Source organism: Paralichthys olivaceus, chromosome 14 (genome assembly GCF_024713975.1).
Source record: "Paralichthys olivaceus isolate ysfri-2021 chromosome 14, ASM2471397v2, whole genome shotgun sequence".
In the NCBI taxonomy this organism is placed as follows: Eukaryota; Metazoa; Chordata; class Actinopteri; order Pleuronectiformes; family Paralichthyidae; genus Paralichthys; species Paralichthys olivaceus.
The window spans coordinates 17,921,052-17,940,379 of NC_091106.1; the positions used below are offsets into that span (position 1 = coordinate 17,921,052).

A 19,328-nucleotide genomic window follows, 5' to 3' on the forward strand; every position below is an offset into this window, starting at 1 on the left:
GAGAGAGAGAGAGAGAGAGAGAGAGAGAGAGGGAGAGAGAGAGAGCGTAAAAGAGGGAGAGAGAGGCTGATTTTGAATTTTGAAGTTGGCATAGGTCCATAGATTTACAAGCCAGAGAGAACATGTGGTCACACATATCTGTCTTTGTCTTTCTCACTTTGAAAGTCCCCTTTGTATTTCACACGGACACGGACACACACACACACACACACACACACGTTAAGAGAATTCATGTGTGTTAAGGTTGGACAACTTAGAAAATAACTGTCAAAGGCAATAATAAAGAAAATGCTGCACTCTGGTGGTTACGGTGGTGAGTAACAGTTTGTATGGGCATTGCAAACACGCTGAAACCACTGAATGCATTTTAAGTCATACATGTAATCTGCCGGTTGTATGTTTGTTAATTATCTTTTTGGTAAAGTCTGGACAAGTAGCTGCCTCGGGGCTCCGAACCCTCAGGGCTACATCACATGGCCTTTGGAAATTTGATTAAATGTAAATATACAAAAGAGAGCATCGTGTCAACCTGAAACAAAAGCAGCCTGGAGGCAACCCGTGCCTCGACTACCTTTCTCATAAACTGTCTAAAACATTAAGGTTGTAGCATGAAAACAAACAAGGGCTCAGTGGAATGAGAGGTGGCTTTAAAAGGGGCAGTTTTATAAAGCGAGTTTGGTCCAGATGCCTGGCAGCACTCTCCAAGAACTTATATAGATGGTGTCATGCTGGGAAGATTTTTTAATTTTTTTAATAACCTCCAAGCTCTTATTAATAATGTAAATTCAACAACATGTAGTCTTTAGCAGAGGTTGTAACGTTTAGTTTTCTTTTGTGTGACTTTGAGGTGTCATAAAAACTCAAAAGATGTTTAGTTTGTCCAGTCTGGACTACAGTAAAAAAAAACATGGCGGCCTCCGTAGAGAGGACGTGCTCCCGATGTAAATATAAAGTATTTAATTACAAAGGGCCCAATCTAGAGTTAAGACGACAACAATTTGCACTATACAGATGACAAACACTCGTGAAAACATCACTTGGATTATTTTATATTAGATTTCTTCCTTTTCACCTAAATCTTACACACTGAGCCTTTAACTGAATGGTGGATTTGAAGAACTGTTCCTATTAATACATGGGTACTTGTTTGTATGTTTATATTCAAGCCTACATGAGATAAGACCAAGAAACACGATATGAAACCAGTCATTTAGACGAAGAAAGAAAGAAAGAAAGAAAGAAAGAAAGAGTTTGAACTTTCTGATGGTTCAGATTCGACCTTTGAGACTCAGCTGACGTGTGTGCGCTCCGCCCCCTGGAGGCGAGAGGAGGTGTGTGTCTGATGAGGAGCTGCAGAGGGGAAACAGTGTGTGTTACTGAGTGTGTGTTCACGGTGTGTGTTCACGGTGTGTTCACGGTGTGTGTGTTACTGTGTGTGTTACTGTGTGTGTCCTCTGACTCTTCACGGGAGGATTTCACATCTTCGTCTCGCTCGGCTCAATGTAAACTCCTCGATAGTTTGTTAAATCTCCTCGTGTGTTTCCGGACAGGCTCGGTGTTGACATGGAGGCGGGAGCTCGGCGGTGACACAGGAGCTCCGGTTAGCGACATTTCTCTCCAACGTCAAACTGGAAAATACGTCACGAAAAGACGTGAAAGTCTCTCACACCGGGGTTCTCTCCCGGTCGGTTGTTTCCCGTTAGCTCGGCTCCGTCGGTGGCTCTGTGGATTAGTGAGTGAAGAAAAGTGAATGACAACATGCTGCCATCGTCAAACCGCTGGACTCATCACAGAGACTTTCTGCAAACAGCGTGACACAGGTGAGAGATCCCACTGAACCTGAAGCAGAACACAGGAACGTGTCTTTATTCAAGTGTTAGCACGTGTACTCATCTCTTATTGACAGGCTACATGTGGCTGGAACCATATCAACAACTATGGCTTATATACAGAGAGAGTTTATATCTATAGAAATGTGCCAAAAGTTCATTATATATGTGTTATTGCTTTTTGCATTGTGTTAAACATAGAGAGGAGATGCAATCACACAGTTCTACCTCATAGTTGTTAAGCATTTGTCTCTAAAACAACAAGTCTGCTTGAAAGACAATATGCCAACTCACATATTCTACCATTCCTCCATTTCAATAGTCATCGCTGCTCCCTTCATCTCTAGCAGACATTTTCTTATGTATAAATACTTTGTTACAAACTGTTTCTTCTAATGAGTGTTAATATTGTTATTTTGTTGTTGTGTTCAGTCACACGCAGCGTTTATTGAATTTCTGTCTGTCCTGGGAGAGGGATCCCTCACGTGTGGCTCTCTCTCAGGTTTCTGGTTTTTTTCCCCCCTTTAATAGTTTTTGTTGAGGGTTGAGAGCAGAGGATGCCGCACCTTGTTAAGATCTATGAGACAAATTGTGATTTAAAGTTTCATTGATTGATTGAAGTTTAAAACCCCAACCTTCACCCTGAAGGCAACAATTAAGCTTTAAACTTAAAATAAATAATAATGACACATTTATTGTGATCATATGACCTGAAAATCCTTATCTCAATCTCAGTTTGGCCCTATCACATCCTCCAACCTTACATGTGTGTGTTTGCAGTGTATACTGAGAGGGTAATTCAGTTTACTGAAGATAATTAAGCCCTACAAGAGCTTTAGATGATGTTGTGAGTGGTTTTCCTCTGTGCTGCCCATCGAAGCAGAAGGAGCCCTGTTTTCTAACGTCACAACACCAACCCCCCACAGCCATGATAGTAACCCTCCCTGAAACAGCCACTGTACCATGAATGATGAAGGTCAGGCCTTTATGTAACAACGCATATGCAAGGTTACTAATTATATAACAGGAATGGTGCCCGCTGATCTCATGATGTAGATGGATTGGAACGATCCAGTTCAGTGTCTCTGGATGGTTTTGAAGGGAACTCGACCTTGTTTGCGATGCACCACTGACATGTGTGTTCCTCACTGGATTAAAGTGGAGCTACAGATGACTCAAGCACCTTCACTCGTGTCATGAAGTTGTATGCAGCAGACAGGGAGTTCAAATTTAACCTGGGTTTATATACCATGCTGTGCTGCCTCAGCCTCACATATTCATATTTTTATACCACAACTGAAGCTGCTGTCAGTCAATGCTCTTAAGTGTGTGTGTGTGTGTGTGTGTGTGTGCCCGTGTGTACCATTTAAGGCTATGATCCATTTCAGCCCAGACAGTGCAAAGCGCCCCGGCATCAACACGCCACCGCACGTTAGGATAAGGCATGACTGATTGCCCTCAGTGTAAGTGAGATGGACACTCTTCTGGTGTCCCAGTGTTTGGGTGGGGTTGCGTTTACACACACACACACATGCAAATCTATGTGTGTGTTCCTCCGGCACCTGTTGGCTAGGGTCCTGCAGCGCCACCTTGGCTGAGGGTGTGTTTACAATCTGACCCCCCTCCCAACAACAGCTGAGTGTCTCCACTGTGCACTTGCCTGCTAAAGACCCCCCAAACTGCAGTCGTACGCAATGTGAGTTTTTTTTATTTATTTAACAGACGGTCTGTGACCTCACCGTCAGAGTAATCTAACTATGCGTGAAGATGAAGGGCTGCCTCAAGGCCATCTGATAAGTGTCCTTGTGTTTGCAGCACCAGCACAAAGAAGTGTTGAGTCATTTGTAAGACTATGCCAGAGAGAGGGAGTCACTGTGGAGCTAGGTGGGTGACGTGTGACTTTCAGACAGGCACACTATGTGAGTATGCAAATGTCCGAGTCAGTTGCTCAGGTAATTTTCCTCAACTTTTCGTGGATGTAAACGAGGCGTCATACACGTAGAAGACGCTGACAAATATGGCGACTTCAAAGCTTTAGGCAATCAGGGCTGACTTCGGTGTTGATGTCCTGTAAACTAAGACATGTGATTACTGCAGCGGAATTTATATGACCTGTCCTGCCATCTGCACGCCCACCCAGGCGACAGAGGAGAATCTCCTGCTGCAGTTTATACTGTGAGACACAAGCTGTTTGCAGCCATCCTTTCTTCTGTAGGCAGTGTTGTCATTCTTTCAGGTTCTTGTGACTAAAGGGTTAAATTACCCGAGTGCCCAGAGATGAGGTCATTCAGGACAATACACTGTGGTTATCTTTTTTCCTGCATGGCTCCACGTGTGTTGTGATCTTGTGCTTGGAGCCTGGTGACTTGATTTGACTTTGACTTTGCTCTGATCCTCTGTGCCCTCCTCTCTCTGTATGAGGTCCATCATTAGAGTTATACTTAGCCTCGCTTATCAGTTCTGTCATTCCATGGGTAAGACCACAGATGTTTAGAGGTTTTTAATAGCTCAGTGTGTGGTAGAGCGTAGACACAGGATCTCAGACGGGGGCAGATATTGACAGGTATTGGGGCAAACATGTCCTTCACATATCAGGAAAATGCCCTTGGGATCAAAATGAATACAGAGGATTCTGGGGCCTGTGGGGATGACTGCGCAGTTTTTGACAAGTTGATTGATAATAGAGCATTTGAGTGTGGAAAAATACATCAGAAAACTAGAATGGGACTGAGTAGAGAGCATACCACCGCATCGCATCCATCCTTCCACCAATCCTGCTGAAAAACAAACAAACCAAGAAATGAAAGGACAGGGGAGAAACACAACATCAGTGGGGGAGGAAAGATGAAGACTGAAGAAACGTCAAAGCAGTGTGTAAACATGTTGACCTTTTCATACTTCGGAACTAACAGGGTAAAAACAACTAATATGATCAAAAAGGCAAAACAAGTGGACGGTTGATGGGGAAAAAAAAAAAAGGAAATTTCTTCTCTGAAACGAGGACGGTGATGTGCCGCAGAAAGCTCTTTGACTTTAAACATTAAACTTTCTGTTTTAAAAGATTTATCAGGAGTGGCACAGATGCCATCCCCCAGTCTGTGGTGCAATATGAGGACAATCGTGACTCCTCTATTTTAGAGGGGAGAGGTTTTGTCATTGTAACCACTATATATTATGTTTACAGTACACAGGCGTCATTATGAAGGCAATGCAGGGTTCTAGCGGCAGATGTGTTGCATTATTGGCCCCATGATGCCGTTTACTGTCAGGATAGAATGAGCAGTTGCCGTCTCACCACAGACACTCTGACTTTCCATTCTGGGAAAAGCACAGATGGCTCATTTCTAGCCAAAACAGTGTGCACAACACCAGGAAATTAAATTTATGAATCTTATTATTTATCTTTTCCCAGTGAGAAAGGTCTACTGTTGATTGCTGTCTTGGTTTTAATCAGCTTTGATATATAGGAAGTTTGTGTTATATAATGTACAACCCACAAAGTACATCATGGTGTATGTGTCATCTGCTCAGTTGAAGAATAACAATGTTTCTATTTAAAAGTTTCTACACCCACATAGGTGCCATCTCCTTCCTTGATTAGCTCTCATTCCTGAACTGTGTACACGGACTGTGTTTGATTGACATCTTCCATCTCTCAGCGCCGCCCAAGTGGCAACATCCCGGGCTGAGCGCTGAAGCCAATGCGGAAGTGCAAAAAGCTGCAGTTCACTGGGTGGCCACTTGAGGCTGGCTCCAAGAGAAAAAAAAGCCCGACTTTAGAGCAGAATTAAACGTGTTTACAGCCTGTTTGCATCATGGTCTCAGTGTCATTACTCCCGTGTTCAGTATTTGCCTCATCAGGTGTCTCTACTTCCCAGCATGTCAGCTGTCATTGTGGCTCATATCTATTTATGTGACAGATATACAGTTCATAGGATATGCCTCAGTTTTATCTCTGCGTCTTAAGCTGCAGGTAATGTTACTGCGTCGACCTTGCACTTAAACCAGGTCACAGGGTCGCGCTCCTTAAAACCTTTAAGGCTCATTCAATAATCCTTCGAGGCTTTGAGTCATGTGATATTATAGAGTCTTTATGTCCTTGGGATCAGACAGTGGACGACACGTGCTGGAGACTTATGGTGGACCACAAGTGTCATGAAAATGGAAATAAATCATTGAATTGATCAAGTTTGCATTTAAAATAAGTATTAATAAATTAGTTAACAAATTATTGTATTACTAAAGAAGTAACTAAACTGCTAAGTAATTCATTATTTTACTTTTTATGGGCATTAAAATCTATTCTTTGTCCATTTATTTATTTCGCCTGTTTATTCATAGTTAAACAAAATAATGTGTTAAGAAATATAAAGCCTTTTCATACTGATTTCAAGTCAAAGCTCTGACGCTCAAAGCGCTGATGGTTAAGCTGCTGTGAGACCAGAGACATTTGAATTATTACTTAAACACATTTTAAAACAAATGCTTTCCTCAGTGTCTGTGAGGTCACCTGCACAGACAGGAGGGTGATATTCAAATACTGTGTTTGCATGGCAGGCTAGATTGCAGCATCGTCTAACGTCCCCACATAATGGCTTTCATTGTGTGGTGATGGCTCTCTGTGCTCAAAGCAATTAGGACAGTAAGTGTATTTCCAGCAACAACCGCCCCTCAGTTTATCAGAAGGCTGCTGAGGTCAGTGGAGATGTGATTGTGTCAGCTTTTTCATCAACTGACTTAACGGCTCTGAACTGTGGGAAAAATTGGACACAGATCACCTGATGTGATGTAAGGACGCCTTGTTCGTCTTGGCCTGATTTGAGACAGGTTTCTATTTTTCTGATAGATGACACAAATGCGTACAATAATGTTGGTTCTCAAAAAACTGCATGTTTCAATCCACACGCAAATACCAAGCAGTCTGAACACAAATATTGATGTTTGACGTTCAATCGTTTCGAAAAGCTTCCTAGATGTCATGTGTGTGCATGGCTCACCATGATACGCACGGATCAAGTTACATTTGAGGTTTGAGAATCCTTTCAGCGTCTCACACATCCACAAATGCATGCAGTTTTTAAGTGGGGGAAAACTGGGGCATCTGGTATTTTGGTGAATTCAAGTGTAAATTTAAAGTGGGGAAGATGAAAGCAGACGTCGGCTGAACCTCACTACCGAGGGGGGAGCGTGGGGGTGTTTGGGAAACACATTTTGATGGGGGAACAGACTTCAACACATCACCAGCGTCTGCTTTGTGTGAAGCTGGAGCCAAGAGTCTGAAAACTCCACACGCATATGTAAACTAATAAGATTATCTGTGCGCTCACATTAAACAATCTGTAAATAAATGTCACAGGTACTGTAAAACATTTGGATAAAGGAAGCAGGAAGCTTTTCAACAGATCTGTGAAGTTGAAGTTCAAAATCTGTAGAAAGTATATTACTCTGAAAAAAGAAAGTTGTTTGACTTCAATTCAATTAATTCAATTAATTAAGGTGAAATACTTTATTCATTTGTGTTTCCAACTGAGGTATTGTGTTTGGAGTTGGAACACAGATTTGAGAAATAAGACTCACGCAATTGTTGTACACATTTGTACGTCTTAATTTCCTTTTTCAGATAATGTTATACACATTTGTGACCATGTTGAATCAAATGCATCCACAGTTTGCAAGCCATTGGGAAAAATCTGCTGCCCAAGGAAATAGTAGACATTGGGGTAAGAGTTTGTTATGAGAGACAGAATGATAGAGGCAGAGGAAAGGAGGGACGCACAGGAAAAAGAGGGGAGTTAGGCAGAGAGGATGTTGACCTAATAGCGGTGTATTGTCCATTCACAGAGGATAAATCCATCTGGCACATGATAGAAATCTTTCTATAACTGGGTCATTTCATATTAAGGTCATGAACTGTAATCCACATTTCTCACCTCTGTCGACAGGCCTATCATTGAAGCGCGGCGATGAGTCAGAGTTAGCGGGTTACATCTGAACAGTGGAGAAGCTGGAGATGTTTCTAATGTCATCTGAGAGATAGAAGGTGAAACAGCAGAGAAAGCAGAGAGCAGAGAAAGTGATGCCATTGTTTAGTCATCATAGAAAAAGTTGGCTGAAAGCAGACATTTGACCCTGAGTCCGAGTTACTGCTTAAATGTTTTAGTGGTTGTATTTGAGTCATGTGAGAAAACCCGCTCATAAAAGATGAATCCTTCGCTGATAGGGTCAATATAACATCAGTGCAAAATCCATGCAAGTGCTCTCTTCATGATAAATGTGTCAAATTTGAGTTCAATGTAAGATTATGCTTCATAAAACAATCATACTTGGTTCATTTAGAGTTCATGTTCTCATGAAGCAAATATTCCCACTATTTCAATATCTTGTCAGACATCATGCAGAAACTATGCAATCTTAATAACAGGGACTAAAATATGCTTTTACAACAGTAACGTCTTCCATCATGTACGACTCTCTGTTCACTCAAGTCAAAGTTAAAACTCAGATGAAACAGTGATAATTAAAAAGAGGAGAAAAAAAACAACCCTGGTATTCTGGGTAATGTTATTCTCATTTCTTTACGACTAAAAAGTTAAACAGTAAGATTTAACAGGGATGTCAGTTGTTCTGCAATTTTCATGTGGTGCGGTTCAAGTGAAGGTCGTATATGAGGGAGCAGACAGTGACACGTCTGTCTCAGCATGCCGCACACATACACACAGACACACTAAACCCTGTAGATGCAGCATGGTGTTGTGATTATGGTGACGGGAGTGTGGACATCTGGGCTGCTACAAAAATGAAGATAAGTAGATTTATATAAGTTCCACCAAGACGACTACAGCTCAGCGTGACTCCAGAAATATTCTACTGGATGAGTCAGGGAAGTCTATGAAAACTTTTAAGCGGTATTTCTGTGTCGTGCCTTGTCAGTAGTGTGACTCATTTCTGGTCAGACCTTTTTTTGTCATTGTCTTGGTTCTGTTATTACTGTGACTTCAAAAAAATTGTCTCTTCTTCTTTCCACCGTTGGAGTTCATATGTTTTCAGTCTGGATTCTTCTCCTAATCATCTACTTTCATGAACAATAATGTATCATAGCTTATTTTGATTGAGGCACTTTATGGAAGAATGACATGAAAAAATAGAAAAGCTTAATTCGTCTTTAGAAATCCTGCGTTCTGTTGCTAATGTAATGTGGGTCGGTCCAGACCCCATGCTGTGACTTATCAAGGCGTGTGACATCACAGACTCTCATAACTGAGGAACTGGCAACGCTCGTATGGTTTTTACTGCTGGCACTTAGCAGGGAATGGTTGACTGACTGGAACCAGTACGCTGTTAAGCATGAAATGAGAAGGGGAAATCGAATTCACACGGATTCTTTAAGAGAACCACAACAAATTCCTGCTGGAGTCAGTTTTGACATGCGGTGCCTTTCTTATCCCCTCCGGTGATCACATGATATTATAGAGCCTTACTGAAAACTGCTACCTAAGCTCGTAGATTTATTTTCTTGTGTGAGGAGGATTATGTGGCTTCAGTCTTTAGACTTTGTACCATTGTTGCAAATGATCAGAGTTTTTCTTTTACTGGAAATGCATCTTTCTAATGCGTCTTGTTTTTGGTGTATTTTCTCAAAAGCATAAATTCTCCTCTCCTCTTGCAGTAGGCTGGGTGGGGCGCCTGAAAGATGCCCTATCAAATATTAAACACACCCATAAAGCTTCTGTTCTCCTCACCCGCACACACATCGCGTTTCACTTACACACAGGCCCACGTGCAAGGAGAGAGAGAGAGAGAGAGAGCCGGGCAGAGGACAGATCGACCTCTGAAGAGTGACTTCCTGTTTTGTTTTGATTTTTGCTGCTGCCTCACTTTCAGTTTAGAGGATGGAGGAGGCAAAGAGCAGAGTGACGCGATGATGATTGGATAGGTCAACTTTAGTTCTCAGAGTTAAGGTAACGTTTCCATGATGTACTTTTAAAAAGATGGAATTATGTGTTGCTGTGTGTGCTCGTGGTGGTACAGTACAATACAACATGTGGTGTATACGCAGCTCTTGGGTTGCCACACCTTATATCTTTTCCTCATCTCCTCTGTTGGTGTCATTTGATCTGCCACAGTTAGTATATAGCATTACCAAACTCTCTGTGCTGTCTCATTGGATTAGCACCATAGCATCAGTGTAGCTCAGCCCAGTATTGCTTTCACTCGATACACATTAGCCCAGCGTCAGTGTTGCTTTCATCCCCGTCTCATTCTATTAGCCTGCTCTAATGGCACTCTGTTAATCTCTTCAGGGAGATAGCTATGGGCCACCACCTCCCTGTCCAGATGACTGGCCTAGTTATTACTCCACTGAGACACTGCACTTCGTCAATATATGTAAATGAGGCTGCAGTTTGGTTTGGATTCAGTAGCGGGTCAGAAAGTCATTTTCCGCATTTAATTCGTCATTCATCCCCAGATCAGATACTCACAAAGAAATAGCCTCAGGCCCACATCTTTTATTTTCAAGAATGGATCTTGTTTCAAACAAGAGTCTTCAGTCGCTGGCACAAGAGTGAAACTGCTCTCAGATAGTGGTTATGTGTGTGTTTTGAGTGGACCATTGCTTTTACAACAAATGTCCTAAAGCAAAGCCCTTTGGAAGACACACTAGGCTCTTCATACAGGGGTTATATAACCATTGATCCATGTAATTGATTATTTCTGCCCTAAGAAAGAAATATATACCAACAGAGACAGAGAGATTTAGATGAAAGAAGGCGTCACTGAGGAGTTCCTTGGAAATCATGCCAGGAATGAACAAGTGCCAGAAGAGCAATTCCATCTTTTCCCGCTCAGTCCATCCAGCCCTTCTGTCCCTCCCTCTTTGTTTTCCCCCTTTTAATCTTCCCTTTTCATTTATCAGTTATGTACCATAACCATTACTACAATCCTCATAGACTTGAAATGATCAGACAGAAAGAACTCCCAAAGTTTTTATTCAAAAGTAAACATCCTTGCTCATTGGCTGCAGCTACTTTTTGTCTTTTTGGGGGTTGCTCTTCCCAGTCAGTCAAGTGTTTGCTCATAGTGGGAACTGTTGGGTTTCTCTAAGTTATTGATAGTTCTCGACCTTACAAGGGGTTTGAGATAATCAATGTTGGTATATACAAATAAAATTGAGGTGAGATTTGATTATTTATTTATTGATAATCTTTCACATTTCCATAGATATTTTTTTTAATGATTTAAGCAATCTTGGCCTTTTCTGAAATAAAAAGTCAGACATTTCAGATGTAACTGTTATTTTGATTTGTATTAGTCCTATAACAGTAGATAACATGCAATATTTACATGTGAATTCTAAGTTGATTTTCACACTGAGTTGTGATTAATGTGAATACATAACTGGAGTCCTTTCATTAACATTAGGAAACTTTGGAAAAGATTTGCTAAAATATAAACTAATAATATAATTAATAAGAAGAAGAAGTAATGAACAGCTGGGATGGAATACTATGATGATGGATTCATGGTGCTTACTTATTTTTGTATTTTGTGACATTACGTGTATTCTACAGAAAGAAGAAACATTTTATAGCGCACTGTATGATATATATGAATCCCAGGAAACTAATTTCCTCCTTGGCCTCCCTTGTGCCATATCCTTCTCTGGGGTGTCCACAACCTGAATAAAGTCAAATAAAAAAACTCCCCTCCTTAATCTTTCAGAAGTGAAGGAAAGGTAAGAGAGGAAAGATGAATGTAGCCTGACATGCTGCTGTGCTGAGACATAGTGCTGCGACTTTGTAATGATGGGGAACTATGAGCACGGGGAGATGGGGACAGACCTCCTTTCATGCGTAGCCCCGGTGACCCAATAGATCATCGCCCCGAGGCTGTCATATCCTATCTGCATCCATCCTGTTGCTCCTGAAGAATGCGTCTCTGTCGTGTGTGTGTGTGCATGTGTGTGTGTGTGCATGTGTGTGTGTGCATGTGTGTGAAAGCTTTGCCAGAAGAGTAATGAACGACCCCACTCTGGCAGTTCTGATTCTTCAGCCCTCTGTAAGGTGCTCTCTGTCTGGAGCTCCTCTGGGCTGGAAATTAAATAAGGCCAAATGACCTCGCTGGCAGGGAGACAGAAAGCTCCCATTCCCTGTTCGACAGACAGTAAGAAAATATCTCTCGGGGGAAAAAGTCGGCAGAGAGTGATGCCTCCTGAGTCTCTAAATTTCTTTTCTCTATTTAACAACATCGGTTCTCTTTGTATCATCACTTCTTCCCCCTCTCACACTGTTTTCTCTGTCATTGTGACCATACATACAATGGATGATAATGCATAAAAATCTGGGTTGTTTCATATCACAGAAAAAAGCTAACAATAGAGGTTTTGAGCCATTCAGATAGAACATTTTTTATGCTTTTGATCAATTCCCAGTGCAGTGAAGAATTCAGACCAGAAAACAGATTACAAATAATTTAAACTCTCTCCTTAGATCCCTCTGTTGAACCATGTTAAAACTAGATGGGAGCTCACTGGATCCACTCCAAATTCTAATAGGTTTCTCCTTGGGTCATGTCCCACCTCTCCACAGAATTTCATGGTAATAGGTTCAGTAGTTTGTGAGTAATCCTGCTCACAGACAGACAAATAAAAGTCGATGAAAACATAACCTCCTTGGCTTAGGTAATGAGACCAACTGCAGTTTGAGGGTTTCTCCTGATTGACACATGTACATGTTTTTCTTTTCTGTAACAATATATTTAATAATTCAGACGTATGTTTATAATCTCGTCTTTTTGACTGTGATCTTTATTTCATTTACACTATCAAGGCTTCGTAGGTTTTTCCCCATGCTGTTTGTCTCGGTTATCATAGGGTTTATTCCAGGCCTTGATGTTACTGAAGCTGTTTATTTACACTGCTCTACTCTGGGGGGGAGGGGCAGGCCTTCAGATATGAGCGTTTGACAGATGGGCTGCACGGTTTCCTGCCCTACCTCTGAATATGTGTCAGTCAGGCTCTTGTTTATGTGTGATCCTCTTCAGCTGACCTCCGTCTTTGAACTAGTATTCGGAATAAATATCAACTGTATTGTGTCTGTAGTAACAGATATTCATAGGAATTTACTGAAGATGCGTCATCGTTATATTCACTGATTCTAATAATCTTTATGACAAAAAAAAGATGAATTCATTTATTAGTTTATTTATTTAAAGTACACGTGTTAGGATGAATTATACATTGATGAGATGGCACTTTTTGTATATTTTTATCATTTAGAGTTCATTTTCGTTTGCAAATTTGTTTGTACTTATCAATGCAAGGTCATTTAAACAGCATTTTTTCCTTGCATTGGTACATAATCTGTTCGAACTTACCTGTGATGATGTCACATCAGTAGGCTATTGATTTTTCCATGGGAAAAATGCACTGTTGGTGGTGAAATACGATCTCAGTTTACCAAGGCAATAAGGTGAGCCGCTTTTAGAAAGTCATTGAAGGATCCTTTAGCCTTTCTCTTGTTGACCTATTATTGATTTTTAAATCCTGATCCTTATGATCATATTAACTGTATAACTTTATGAGTAGTAGTGCATGTGGGATTTCTTAAAGTGAACTTACGTGACTCTAAGTGAATCAAATAGCAACATCTGCTGTGTGGACAGAAATCTTCCAGTGTCTGGGGGATGAGGGAGATGACCCAGATGAACAAACATTTGCCACAGCAGTGTGTGGCTTTAAAGCTTTGTAGCAGTGATGTGTCACTCTGGATATGAATGAAAGTTGAGAGGTCTGGGGCTTCTGACAGTGAAAACCTCTAATCTTATTGCTACCCATTGAACAGACAGATACACACAGTTACCACCCCCTCCCCGGGGCAAAGAGGCTTTGGTTGCCCTGCTTGCACATGCTGACCTGATTTTGTGTGTGTTTTTGTGTGTGTGCCCATGTGTGTTTATGAAGCAGATTAGGATGGTGGCATGGCCAGACACTTCTGTGGAGAGTGGTGAGTGTGTCTTTATGATTGTAGACACGTGTGTCTCAGCATGGAAATGTGGGGCAGTGCTGTACGTTTTTTTTTTTTCCAAAATAGGAGTCGCACATTGTAACTCAACACCCCTCCCCCAACCCCGGAAAAGTTGAGTGGATTATTTCTCCAGTATCTGCATTTGTGTCTTTGTACCAGTTTGTCAAGGGATCTGCTCACATGGGTGTAACTGCTTCATCTACTGTGTGGCAACAACGCTGCAGGCCTTTCCTTGCTATCAATGAATATTAACAGTATTTGATGCAACGGTAGGTTAGTGTCTAGTAACTGCTTTTGTTCATCATGCAAATGGGTTTATTTTCATTTAACGGCACCAGCAATCTGGCTCTTCCCCATTCATAATCACCCAGCACTAACCACATGGATGCAACATGCAGGTGCACCATCAACACATGAACACTTGTCACATGGCTGACTGGAAATGAATGAATCAACAATGAGTAAAAGGAAACAGCCCTGTGTTCCCCCCCTTTGTTGGCTTTACATGCTGTACACCCTGCATTCAGTGCTGACTGTATGCTGGCTACCTTCCCAGCACTGGTGCTTTGCCCCCCAGGCGTTGTCTATCTGTTTGCCCATTCTTTTGTTGGCTAGGCATGTTGGCGCCACAACCTCCAAAGCCAGTGCCAGCTACAGGTCATGTCATGTCAGAAACCCTTGAAAACAGAAATGTTCATCACTCTATTAACGTCTCATTAAGAATGTTTCGTTAATTTTGGTAGCTTATATGTACATCATGTGTGTGACATATATAACATATCATAACAAGCATGGCCAGCTCCAATTGTTTTGTTGCCCTAGATAAGAGTACAACTCCTACATTACCCCACCAGTGCTGCCTCATTAAAATACTGATCGGTGTAATATCAGCACAATGAGTTATGTTCTAGAAAGATGCAGTTATCTATTCTAGATAGCTAGCTACTGGCCATTCAGATTCAGAGTCTAGCATCACTATATCCAGATTTATTGCTAGTTTTGGGTGTGTCCCGTGTGCATAGAGAAAAAGAGTCATTAGACCTTTATGTCTCTCATGTGATTATGTGAATGCTTCAAGACAGACTTGCCGTGCCAATGTCTCAAGTCACCCTCTAAGCTTGCCAGATTAATCCCTAATGCTCCTCACAGTCAGCAATCGTAAAGGAGACAGACATGCAACAACTGCAGCAGGTGGAAAGTACTACTGTCAAGATGAAAATGAAGGACACAGTACATACATCTTTTATAGTGTGAGTTTGTAGTGTACTATTTTTTATTCAAACGTGAAGTGACCGCTGGATCACTGGTCTGGATAAAGTTTGACGATGGTAAGTCACAATATGGGTTTGAGTCATTTTATTTGATATCTCCAGCTTTAGGGAGAAGTAGAAAATGTACGCGATGTGGTAGCTGTTGGGATTAATGAGGAGTTTTACTGGAATGAATCAGCCTAATCACAATCTAATCATCTCTCCATATGTCTGTTCTTTCTCCAGTTGTATGTGATTCCATGCTCCTTAATGCCATTGTTGGCATCTAATGGAAGAAAAAGCATCGATCAGGTCCACCATGGTATCTAGATTGCCCAAGTTTGGTGGACGCCCAACCACTAATGGTGCTAATCCCTTGTCCAATGGTTCTACCCAGCCAACAACCCCTACCCAGTGTGGTAAGAGCACTCCCCCAGCAGCAGAGCCAAACAGTCTGATCCGTGCCTCTCCTTTTTCCTTGAAATGGAAGAGAGATGATAGGACGACCATCTCCAGCTCCACCAGCTCTGGGGACAGAGATGAAGACAAGATTCAGACACAGCGTCCCTCGTTGGCAAAAGAGGTAAAGAGCGGGACTCAGGGGACTCCCAAGATTCGAAGGTCAGGTACTTTGATGGTTGCTGTGTCTAGCCCCAAGGCAATTCCTAAGCAATCTTCTAAGATGAGTCCGAAAGTAGGAACCAAGCTAGGCAAAAGCCCAATAAACGGAGGTCCTAAAAATGGTCTCACTGGCTCCAGTATTCCTGGGTCAGATTTGCGCCTTGTGCGGCCAAGGTTAGGCTCTAGCACTCCCAGAAGCAGCTCCCAAGACAGTCTGTCCCAGTCCAGCGACAGCCTGAAGACCTTGGCACTGGACAACATGGTGCGTTCAAATAGCTTCACTCACTTCAAGCAGATTCCCTCTCCTACAACCCAATCAATGACACGGTCCTTCTCCTTTAACCGAGCTGTGGAGCTCGCCAAGCCTCTGGCCAACACCCAGCTCCGACCTCCTCGCAGTACTTTCCTCAAACCCCCTCAGCTGAGCAATGGAAGAGTTGGTTTAGGACTTGGAGGCCTGAATGGTAGCCTGGGAGGTTCAGGGAGTCTAGATGGAGGACTGCAGTACATCAGAACTCCTCCTGCTGCCTCCTCTCTGCCTACCTTGTCTATCCCGTCAACACCCTCTACTCCCAGTGCTCTGAAGAAGCCTCTGTTCCCCAGTTGTGTGCTGACCAAGTCACTGGGCAGCAGTGTGGGGACTCTGGGTTACAAGCTAGCTCGATCTGGGCAGGCCAAGCAGCAGAAGCCTCTTTTTCCAGGTAAAGTCAAGGGGGATATCAGAACTTCTGCTGCCCCTGAGTGTGGAGAGTCATTAGACATAGAGCCACATGGTGAGGCTGAAAAAGACTCTCACAGTGACAGTGATGGAAGCTCTGGAGATAGAGGGGCCAACGGAGCAGGAAATGGTGTGGACATGCAAAGCTCGTGCCAGGCTGCAGGGGAGACTCTGGAGGACATGTCCTTATCTTCCGCCTCATCTCTAGACAGAGGAGACACCAGTGAAGAGTTTTTAGATGACGATAGTATGGGAGATGTGCTCAGTGATGGGGACATGACTGACTACAGGACAGCTGGCACCACTACCCAAACCCGTCTAGACAGCTTTCTCAACGAGACCATTGACTGGGACAGTATGGATCTGGAAGGTAAATTAAAATGAGGTTCAACTAAATATTTATGTAACATTTGTGTCAGTTTTTCAGCCCTGAGTTTTTAATTTCTGCAGAACATAAAGAAGAAAGCCCTATGGAGGACTCCCAGGGACCACTAGTCTTGTCTCCAGAGCAAGGTGATGTCCCCCAGGCCTCATCTGTTGAGCTGTCACCATCCAACAGCTCTGGTGGAACTTACATGTGGGACGAGGAGGGTCTTGAGCCTCTTGGGGGACCCGGGACTCATCCATTAGACAGCTATGATAATTCAGAGCTCAACAGCATGGTGAGTCGTAAGTTTTCATACATGTGACATAAATGTGTTTAATGCAGAGAAAAAACAGCCTTTGTTAGATTGTCAATCCCAATCCACATTTTGGCTTTTTCAAAACAATGTAGCAGCTGGCACCATTTTCACACTGTTTTGGATATCAGAACAAGGAAGACACAGAAAATATTAAACATTAACTCTCATATTTTTAGGAATTATTTCTCAATAGTTTCTCATAAACAGTTAAGGAACTCAGAACACTTGTTATAGCCTCTGCCAACAAGTCTCGTCCCTCCACTCCTCCTACCTTTACACCAAATGGCAGATTGATCTGTTGCATATTTCAGAGAAGGAAAGAAATGGAGGGATGCCAGAGCCCTTGTGCCCTTTTCAGCCACTTAGGCTTAAATAGTTGAGAGAATATTTGAAGCTGTTGCAGTGTCAACTGATTGAAAGTTGGCAAAGAATCAACCTGTGAAGCGGGTTCATCCAAGAACCCTGGATCTTTAAGAGAGAGAGTGGTTAGGAAGACATTTTAAAGTTGTGAGGCCTGGTGTACATTTTACAAATGGATTTATTTTAACAATATCATGGGCATTACAGAGAGAAAAATTCAAGCATCAAACACCTGATCAAAATACGTAACTACAAGTCTAGAATATACACTTATATGCAGTACATCATCCTAATATTTGCAGGGATAATATTAAATATACACATACATTCATTGTATGGAGGTCATGGGTGTTTCTTTGCCCCTTTAGTTTTACTATGGTATTTTTATCTGTATTAGATTATTTAGAAAAATCTAAACTTGCATTAAAAGTTGGAAATGCTGTGCACAGTAACACTGTCAAAGAATTAGTTTGGAAAGTAATTGTAAATGCATCAGAATGACATGGAACACGTCAAGCTTTGTGTAGCAAAGGTCTTAGATCACTTTTTGTGTGATTTTGTGATTTTCCCCTTAATATGGAGTTGACTCTACTCCTCTAATATACTTTGAAGCCATTAACAAGCACAAATGCTCTACCAGGCTTAAGTCTGGTCTCCTAGTTACAGCCTGGGGCCTTTTTTTGTTTTGACACACTGTAATTGTCTTTGCTCTTTAATCAGTGTCACTTTTGTATGATTCCTTCTTCCTCTCTTTATAATTTTGGATTAAATGATCGGAACAAAGGCTGAGAAGGAAAACAAAATTGACTAGTACTTACTGCCAGCTCTCACCAGCCATTTCATGCCAACGTCTCTCTAGCTCGCTGAGAGGAATTTTGACCTGGCCACCAACTGTGAGTTAATAGCATCGCTTGCCTTGCTGCAGTCCTGTGTGTTGCTGTACCACGGCACCTGATCTCAGGAATGCTATAAAGAGCTTAAAATGAGCTGGATTATAATTTATATAAAACACTTTTACCATGTGATGTTGACACAATTATCACCACAATTTGTGATAGTGAATCTTTTACAACTTAACAAATCAAGTTGAGACAAAGGGAGAGCTTTGTGTGTGTGTGTGTGTGTGTGTGTGTGTGTGTGTGTGTGTGTGTCCTATCTGTGTGTGCTGCTATGAGCACACATGCTTTAGACATGTGTATGTGATTAAGATTGTGTGTCTGTGTTTGTCTGTATAGTAGATTAGTTGAAATGTCATCATGGGGTTGACTTGTTTGACTTTTGGAAAACACATTCCATAACCACAGTTTGTGGATTTCGCCATCTTGTGGCCTCCCTAAGTTTGCATACTGTGCCTTTCTTTTCACATATACAACAATGTTGGATGGATTATAAGAGATCTGAAGACTTCACTTCAATTCTCTTCTACATGAATAAAAAAGCCACAGGGCTACCAGTGTGTGTTTAACTAGAGTGTGACGGAAGACTGTTATTTCATTACTCCCACTCTTGGCTATTGCAACGACACCCAACACCACTGAGGAGAAATGACTGAATGCATGTTTGCAGCATGTGTAACCTTTCTAATAAACACGTGAAAAGAAAATCTACTCATGACTTTATCTTGAATAGAAACCAAAGTAATCTTGAACTTTGTCTTGACACTCCTCTCAGTAGAACTTTACTCTTTCTGAACATGCACTGTGAGGACAACGATATATGTCGAGCAGTTTTCAGATATGAAATCTGGAAAATGACCGGAAAACTAGTTCTGGACATTTTACAGAGTAGCAGTGTTTTTGTTTACAGCACATCGACACGAGTGTCAACCCTCATCACTTAAAGCT

The 19,328-nt window shown here is 41.9% G+C and overlaps 1 protein-coding gene across 6 annotated transcripts in view; it reads left to right on the top strand.

Moving 5' to 3' along the window:
* Positions 1–1,346: 1,346 nt before the first annotated feature.
* Positions 1,347–19,328, top strand: part of ccser2a (coiled-coil serine-rich protein 2a) — a 53,788-nt gene continuing 35,806 nt past the window's right edge. The window contains exons 1-3 of one of the 6 annotated variants that reach the window (XM_020098708.2): positions 1,347–1,820; positions 15,349–16,811; positions 16,892–17,103. In XM_020098708.2, the coding sequence (XP_019954267.2) occupies positions 15,392–16,811; positions 16,892–17,103 (1,632 nt within the window). In that variant the 5' untranslated portion in view covers positions 1,347–1,820; positions 15,349–15,391. Of the gene's footprint in view, positions 1,821–8,593; positions 9,788–11,876; positions 15,181–15,348; positions 16,812–16,891; positions 17,104–19,328 lie in introns of those variants that run through there. The other 5 variants (XM_069538517.1, XM_069538515.1, XM_069538516.1 and 2 more) reach the window with 5 other exon arrangements.